Raw genomic sequence first — 9,036 nt, 5'->3', positions numbered from 1 at the left:
CGGCAGAGCTCGAATCGTCATCGCTGGAGCTGGAGTCGTCATCGCCGGAGCTCGAATCATCATCGCCGGAGCTCGAATCATGCATCATCGTCGGAACTCCTTATGTTTTCTAGGGGAAAAGTCACAAAAATCGCTTTATTCTCACTCTTTTTCTCATTTGTTTTAGGTAAAATAAGAAATAAGAAAAAAATGCGGGTCCATGTAATCCCGCATGACCTGTTTCGGCCCATCCCGCAAAAGACCCAGTCCCGCAAAGATCCGTCCCGCGAGGCCCGCAAATTTGCGGGCCTAGAAAACCTCGTCTCAATACCGTACCGCGACAGTTCTTTACGGGCCAGGCCCGCGGTCCAGATCCATGATTGCCATCTCTACGTGGAAACATGATTTTTGATTTTTTTTGCTTTGGAAACGTTTTAGAAACGTCTATATATATATATATATAATTAATATTCGCATTCATTTTTATTATGTTTAGTATATCTTAGAATACAAATAAACAAATAGCCATTATATTTAATCATGAAAATAAAATAAGTATCATTAAACATCAAAATCAAATAAAAATTTCAAAATAACAAAAACCCAGTACTTAAATATTAAATAGTTTTACTACAATAAAAATCATAACAGCAAGTCATAACCAATTGGAAAGTTCTAGCGTTTCCAGAACAGAAACGCGAGTTTCCAAAATAGAAACGCAAGTTTCCACTAAGTTTCCACACTGGAATTTTTAAGAATCGAGTTTCCACTGCGTTTCCGCGAGTTTCCGAGAGATTCTGATTCCAAAACGTTTCCGAAACGTGAAACGGACATTCAACCGAGTTTCCATGCAACATAGCTATCAATCCTATACTAAAAATTGTAAACCCAAATCGATCGGATCCAAGATAAATTAAAAATAGATTTTGGTCCACAATTATAATTACAATGGTCTCGGCCCAACATATAGATGATTATATAAATAAAACATAATTGTATAGATATAAAAAAAATCATACACATATAAATATTTAATTTGTCAACACTATATGTTTGAAATTTTACTTATATAAACTCACCATTCGCATGACGCACGTCTTATCCTAATCCTAGTACTAAGCATATAATCAAATCAAGTAATCGTTTAAAACATCTATAAATCTATAATCAAGTATGCTAACCTACATTTTAAGAAATATTTTTCTCTCCAAATAAATTAGTAGCTTTACACTTTACAGTACACCGACATAATTGAAGCGATCCTTAATGCTAAGAGTGTGTCTGTTTTTAGCAATGAACTTGGGGAGTACTCAAAGGCCATGGATGGCCAGAATGCACGTAAAGTTTGATATTTATGCACACGTGTAGAATCAACATGCTACAAAGCCTGATCTTAAGGCTAATCTTTATCAGTTACAAAGATAACGAACGACTGTACAAACAATCTCAAGGTGGGTGATTATTACCAAATAATAGAAAGCTTTTGTATAGCTAGGTATTAGGGAATAGAATATTCCCAATCTTGAGATTAGCTTCCATTACGAACCTCATCTAAGCCCATTACGAACTGATGCATCTTCTCAGCTTCTCTAGCTTTCTCAATCTCCAAAGCTGCTGCACAAGTGCAACTTGGAAGCGGTGAATACATGTCCAACTCCTCCCATAGCTTGGACAAACGCCCAAAGAACTCAATCACAGACTGACCGTCTTGTCGACACGAAGCCAGCTGTTCCTTCAGATGATGCACTCGCACCTTATTTCCCACAGAGAACCGTTTGCGCAAATTTTCCCACAGTTTATGAGAATCTTGAACAAACGTAACTGTAGACCGCACACGCGGTTCTATAGACGTTCGAATCCAACCCACAATCATCGAGTTAACCGAAAGCCAAAGCTCCAAGTTAGAATCGGTTGCGGATGGTTTCGTAATAGATCCATCGATAAACCCAAGCTTCCGTTTGGCACGAAGAGCATTGGTCATCTCACTAGACCACTCATTATAATTCTCTCCTGTCAACGTCACAGGCGTGATCATAGCACCTGGATTATCGGACGCATGGAGAGAGTAAGGCGTCGCAATCTTGTTGCCAACGTCACCGACGTTATCCGATGTTCCACTTTTGATAGCCGATGATTCATCACCTTCAACCATCTTTGCTGAATCTCACAGAGAACCAGTAACAACGACACAAGCCTCCAAACTTCGAAGAACTTTAAACAGAAGAAAAAAATTCTAGGTCACAGAAAATTTCTGCTCTGATACCATGGTAAAGATAGAAAACAATATTCTAAATACACTTTCTTATTGAACAAGTTTGACAATACATCGTATATATACAACTCCAAAGACAAGATATTCCTTAACGGAATTGGAATTATCTTCAATATAATGGAAGTTATCCTAATCTCAAGAATGGGAATATTCTATTCCCTAATACTAGGCAAGACATCAGTCCTGCTCCTGCATGACATTACGTGAACCTTCGACCAAAAAAACACATTACGTGAACCTTTTCGATATATCTCCTTGAAAACTAGCTCCACAGTCACTAGTTCTTGCTTTCTGCACAAATTTATCAAGACTTGACTAAATCACTATTACTTTTTTTTTTTTTTTGAGGAAAGGGCTTTTAAATCACTATTACTTAACTTCATATATAATTTAGTTTAGTTGAATAGTGTAACGTTACGTGTAAATTAGTGGATCACGCAGCGTCAAATCCTTATTTTATTTTGTTGATTTATTGAGCTAAGATTCTAGTCTCTAGAAGTTCTTGAACTTGGCCTTGCATAATAAATTAATAATCACTTTCACCCTGGCGCAGCTCAAGATATGTATATGGAAATACTAAATTTATCGTTTAAACATTCTCTTCTCTGTTTTTAAATTTAAAAACCTTGCTCACAAATGTCTGAATACGTCATGGAGCATTTTCACTAGGCCCGACGTAAGTCAAACATGTTTACCCTCTTCAGATTTTTATTTGTTTCCGACAAACTTTGTGATGTTAAAACATCACACCAGCAAGTGTTTCTAAACTACCATTTGTTTGTTCCCTAGTAGTATGAGTTCTACTATCCAGTAAACGAATCAACATACGTATATTTCGTAGCCAAATTATATGATAAACCTAATTTTGTAACCACGTGTCGCGTTTGTGGTTGGGTGGTCAAGGCGTTCCGTGGATCCCCAAGGGACCCGAATTCGAATCTGCACCACACTAGATTTCCACGGCGCGTGGCCACTGGAGCTTTCACATTCTCTCTCCGGAGAATGGTTTACCATTTTTTTTTATATATGTTTTGTACGTGGATTAATGTATTATAAAACTATTGCTGGAGTTGTGACGTACGAACGTGGGTAAGAAGAGTGTTCATCATGAAGTCGACCAAATATTCACATCCTAACGACACTTTATTATCTAATCCAAGAGATATTATAGATATGCTTCGTCTAAGTTAAATATACTTTCTAGCCATTTATTTGTTCTTGTGTCAAGCTGTCCATAACTATACTTTATATATTAACCACATTTGCTTCAAAGAAAAAGAAACGAAATAAGATGTCAACATCCATGTTCCGTAACACTGGGACTGTAATGTATACCAATGCTGTATTATGAGTTCCAGTGACTCTTACCTGCAAATTCATATAACGGGTCAAGAAATCTCAAACATTGTGCCAAAATAAAGTAGAGCTTCCTGACTCAATAGAACAAAAACAAACAAATGAGCAAGAGCAGTGAACTCTGCTAGTTGCCTCCATTACCAACTTCTCAAACATTCCAACCACTTACCAGTTGGAATTTGTAACAAGAGCTCCTTTTATTTATGTTCAGTCTACCTCTGTCCATTTCTGTTCTACAAATAGTAAAATTTTGGTTTTTTTTTTTTTTTTTTTTTTTTTTTTTTCCATCTGATAGTTATTATTAAGGGACTAAGCCCAAGCCCATACATTTAAAACATACACTGAAACCCCAAGAAACAAAATAGACAAACTTAAACTAAACATGGGCCGTCAGCCCATTAGCCTGAAACCCATTACATCGAAACCCTAAAAACAAAAGAGGCGCCGCACCACGCGCCGAGAGGACGAAACACGTGTTGAAGCCTCAGCAAGCGACAGACACGCGTCACAAGACCGTCGCTCCATCACCGCTTTGAGTCACCACCGGGAAAGCAAACGTCGTTTCACCGGGACCGGGACACCGGGAACCGTCGGAACCATAAACTCCGACTCATTCAACTTCATCATCTTTGGTCCTTTCACCGGAGAGCATCCATCGAGAACCTCGAGATCTCATCCAATCGTAGAACCACCACACCCACACGATCCAAACATCATCACAAATCCTGGAATCACCTCACACACCATCAGCGCCTGAGCCCTTTCCACGGAGAGCATCCATCGAAACCTAATTCGAGATCTCATCCAGGGCCTTCACACCACTAATCACGAAGGATCTATAGAACACAAACACAACGGGTCTTTTGCAAATAGCCGGCGTCGTAGGACTGAGAAAGTCTCCACCCCGGGGTCATAAGCCGGCGAGAACGGAGCCAGAGAAGCCTCCTTCTCTCGGATACAGAGCCAGCGAAGCCTGCATAAGGAGCAACGGCTTCCCAGAAACAAAACCCAAAGAACGGGAATGATAGAGCACCGGAGAAAGCTTCATCTCATCTCATAGAGGAGAGAGAAGTCCCGGTCTCATCAAATGTATACTTTTTAGAATTTTGGTTAATATTGTCTAGTGATTTTTCCCCTGACCCACTAATAATTATGTGAGCACCTTTTAACAGTTTGTTTATTTTATTTTTTGTTGTTAATGAAGTGCAATATTAGTAAAAAATCAATACATATCTCGGGTACTGATTTCAGCAAAAATAAATGTTAGCCATAACGTTTTCGTGGTAGATTCTGATTGGCTAGCAATGAAACGTATTCCGAAATTTGCGGCCGCATTTCTTACTCGTCACAACTCTTTTTGCAAGTATACCATTCATCCATTTTGGCAAATATTACTTAACTTTATTTTATCACAACACTTGACATATATGCGACAATGCGTATGATATCAGTTATACTGACTGCTGCTCTTCTTGCGTGAGTATCAAAACTGATAATCAAATTCAGGAGTGATCTTGTCATGAAAACATGCCATGATAATAAGACATAACTTTCAAAATCCCTTGTTATTGGTATGAATTTTTTTTTAAATCAATTAAAATATCTCGTTACTCAAAAAGTTTAATTATTATTAATTATCTAATTATAACTAAATGTAGTGTTCGAGAGATAATTCTCTCTATTTTTACTCATAAGACATAACTTTCAAAATCATATGTATCCATGAGATTTATAAAATCTACGTGAAAAAAAGTTTAAAAAACAAAATAATCATTTTTGCCAAATATCTTTTGCACTTTTAACCAGACTATATGTCCAAAATTATATAATTCATTACATTTTATATAATTATCTTTTTAATGAATAATTATATTTTATTTTTTCATTAAATAATTTTTTAAAAAAATTTATAGTTTTCGAATTATACTTTTCGAATTGGAACTTTTTATAAAAAAATTCGAAGTACTTTTTTTTCAAAACATTTTCTCGAAAAATGTTTTTTCGATTTTTTTTCAAAAACATTTTTGAAAAAAAATTATTTTGAAATTCGAAATTCTTTTTGAAAGTACTTTTAAAAATTTTACTTTAAATTTGAAGTATTTATTTATTTATTTTTAAATCCTAAACAATATATTTTAAATATAGTTTACAAAATGAATGATAGAAAATAAATAATATGAATTCATGAAGTAGAAATTTAGAAGAGTTATGATCAATTTTTTTAAGTTAGTGTATATATATTTTTTGATCCACATGACTTTTAAAATCTATCAACTTTTAAAATTTACAAACTCTACACAAATTTATCTCCCAATAACCCCCTAAATCATCATCTAAACTAGAATATGCGTCTCTTACTTTGTTCATATTCCATTAGTAATTACTTAAAGATTAACATTATTTGACAGTAAATTCAAAAAATGGCGTTCTTCTATTCTCTCAAAAATAATTTAACAATATGAATCTTTTTTTTTTGTCAGCCAATATGAATCTTTTTTATTCTTCTTGCGAGTGGAAAAGGGTATTTGTTTATATCCAACAGCTTCTATTCCACCGAAATGTTTGCAACGAGTAATCAAGAACCAATATTACATTTAAAAAAAGAAGAAAATAATAACCAATATTATATTAGAACTTCACAAACTCAAGTAAACTCAGAAAGATAATTTAAACTAAAAAGTACAATGACTTGGCCGTCGATCCGTTTATCTATATGATTAATAAATAGATTATCTCAGTTACTTTAACTTATATTTCCGCCCATACTTAAAATATTGATATCTCTTAATATTATAATTTTTGTGAAATCTCTTTCTCTCTCTCACCAATATGTAGAAAGGCAAGAAGATATTCATCTCACCAGGAAAAGTCAGCGTCTCTCTCTTCATCATCAACCTTCCTTCTTCTTCTTCATCTTCTCAATATCTTCTGAAGACAATCACAACTTATTTCAAGAAAATACTCACAAACACGATGCTAGTATCATAGTCTCTTCTTCCCATTCATTATGATTATATTTTTTTGATTTTCGATCAGATTCTTTCGTGTAGCTGTATATAATATACACCAAGACACACTCATATATCATCATACATATATAGATTATGTGCAGCGTCTTTTAGCTTCTTGAGATGGACAATTTTCAAGGGGACTTGACTGACGTCGTGCGAGGTATCGGAGGCCACATGTTGTCGCCGGAAATTTCTTCTTCTCCCAACATCTTGCCTCTTCCACAACCATCGCCGTCAGATCTTCACATGAATCCCTTTGGAGATCCATTCGTGAGCATGACCGATCCTCTTCTCCAAGAACTCAACGCCGTCACAAACTCTAGCCATTTCTCCACCGCCGGATATAACGCCAACAACAACAACGGTTTCTTAGTTCCTAAGGTAGTACTGGAAGATGATCAAATAAAGAGTCAATGCAGTATTTTCCCAAGAATCCGGATCTCGCATAGTAACATCATCCACGAGTCCTCTCCGTGTAATTCTCCGGCCATGTCGACTCACGTTGTGGCCGCCGCCTCGCCTAGAGGGATCATCAACGCCAATACAAACAGTCCTAGAAACTGTCTATTGGTCGATGGTAACACGTTCTCGTCTCAGATTCAGATTTCTTCCCCTCGGAATATAGGCCTTAAGAGAAGGTATAATATTTTTTTTTTCCATCATATGATTCATTAAATGCTCACACGATATACAATTATCATATGTATAACAGTATTAATTTTTTATTCAACAACTTACATCATTTTCATAATAACATAGAAAGTAAAGCCAATTAGGGTTTTAAGACCCCTGGTAGATGTAGGTTGATAGGAAAACTATCCATTACTATTGTCATTTGAAAAATCATGCATATTGTAATAATGGAATGAGGCATGGTTACCTAGTGTGTATGTGTATATGTGCGCTTTTCATTATTAAGTTTTCTCGTTTGTTTTGTTTTGTCTTTTCATATTCATGAACTTATGTGCATATATACACAGAATACATATATGTCTTTATATCCATGAGAGGAAGGAGTGTTGAGATTGAAGACACATGCAGGAGAATCTATGAACTGTCACAATTAAAGAACATACAACTGTTGCATCATATCTCAAACACAACTGATAATAATAATGTCCCACTACCAAACTAAGCTTTCACAACTTACATATATACACGCGTGTTTATAAATAGACCAAAAACCACACGTGTGTAAGTATTCATATATACGTGCAGGAAGAGTCAGGCAAAGAAGGTGGTGTGTATACCGGCGCCGGCTGCCATGAACAGCCGATCAAGTGGAGAAGTGGTTCCGTCTGATCTATGGGCTTGGCGTAAGTACGGTCAGAAACCCATCAAAGGCTCTCCTTTTCCAAGGTATTACACAAACTCATACCACACCAGTATCCATCATTAAACAAAGATCGAAAAATAAGCTTTCTTTCACCACTACAGTCTTCTTGAGTCAAGTTGTTACAAAGATTCGAATATTTTTACATCATCCCTCTTGATTGTTGTGACATTTTGTGCACATATCCACCCGTGAAATTAACAATTGTATTACAAATCATGTGAAATTAAGATAACAATTCAGTCATCAGAATTTAGCACAACAAGAAAGAGTTTTTGAAATCAATGTCTTACGATAATATGAGGAATATACTTCACTCAGTAGCTAGTGTTTTGGCATTTTACCGATATAACCCATTATATTAATGATGTAATCATAAGGATTAATATGGCTAATCTTGATGATTACTTAATTATATATGCTTGTTTTTTTCTCAGGGGTTACTATAGATGCAGCAGCTCAAAAGGTTGTTCAGCAAGAAAACAAGTCGAAAGAAGCCGAGCCGATCCAAGCATGTTGGTTATTACATATACTTCCGAACATAACCATCCCTGGCCCATTCAACGCAACGCTCTCGCCGGTTCCACACGCTCCTGCTCCTCTAACCCCAATTCTTCCAAATCTTCAACCGCAACCGCTTCACTCAATGACCCTCAAAACAACACTCACTTGCCTTCCTCGGCGTCTCCTCCTCTATCAGCCTTTGCCGTTAAGAATGAACAAAGAGAAGAAGACATGGAGTTGGAAAACGTAGAAGACGATGACGATAATAAGATTGCTCCATATAGACCGGAGATTCATGATCAGCATCAGCCAGATGATTTCTTTGCAGATCTTGAAGAGCTAGAACTAGAAGGAGATTCTCTAAGAATGTTGCTTTCTCAAGGATGTGCCGGCGACCTGAACAATGAAACGATAGCGTCCGACGGGATCAGTGATTTCTTTGGTTGGACTGGGGGAAATAATAATAAAGACGATCAGTGAGTCAAAGTCGTTATAGTGTTAGTTAATTACTTGACATCCCTTCTATATTAAAGGAGAAGCATCGTAATAAATGCGTTCACACTAAACTGGACACACATGTA

At 36.3% G+C, this 9,036-nt stretch overlaps 2 protein-coding genes across 2 annotated transcripts; one reads left to right on the top strand and one right to left on the bottom strand.

Moving 5' to 3' along the window:
- Positions 1–1,507: 1,507 nt before the first annotated feature.
- LOC106302694 lies at positions 1,508–2,131 on the bottom strand. The gene has a single exon (XM_013739153.1). The coding sequence runs from the start codon at positions 2,129–2,131 to the stop codon at positions 1,508–1,510; it is 624 nt and encodes a 207-aa protein (XP_013594607.1).
- A 4,257-nt stretch (positions 2,132–6,388) lies between these two features.
- LOC106304090 (probable WRKY transcription factor 14) lies at positions 6,389–9,036 on the top strand. Its single transcript, XM_013740478.1, has 3 exons — positions 6,389–7,256; positions 7,837–7,977; positions 8,389–9,036. Exons 1-3 carry the CDS (start codon positions 6,739–6,741, stop codon positions 8,933–8,935), a joined length of 1,206 nt encoding a protein of 401 aa, XP_013595932.1. The 5' UTR covers positions 6,389–6,738; the 3' UTR covers positions 8,936–9,036.

This window comes from Brassica oleracea, chromosome C7 (assembly GCF_000695525.1).
Source record: "Brassica oleracea var. oleracea cultivar TO1000 chromosome C7, BOL, whole genome shotgun sequence".
Classification (NCBI taxonomy): Eukaryota; Viridiplantae; Streptophyta; class Magnoliopsida; order Brassicales; family Brassicaceae; genus Brassica; species Brassica oleracea.
The sequence above is the reverse complement of the archived record's forward strand: the minus strand, read 5'-3'. Positions and strand labels throughout refer to the sequence as shown.

Excerpts from the sequence above, each read along its gene's own strand:
- LOC106304090 (XM_013740478.1), top strand. The coding sequence starts at position 6,739 with ATGGACAATTTTCAAGGGGACTTGACTGACGTCGTGCGAGGTATCGGA. Across the intron at positions 7,257-7,836 it reads AATATAGGCCTTAAGAGAAG|GAAGAGTCAGGCAAAGAAGG; the intron begins GTATAATATTTT and ends ATATACGTGCAG. Across the intron at positions 7,978-8,388 it reads AAAGGCTCTCCTTTTCCAAG|GGGTTACTATAGATGCAGCA; the intron begins GTATTACACAAA and ends TTTTTTTCTCAG.
- LOC106302694 (XM_013739153.1), bottom strand. The coding sequence starts at position 2,131 with ATGGTTGAAGGTGATGAATCATCGGCTATCAAAAGTGGAACATCGGAT.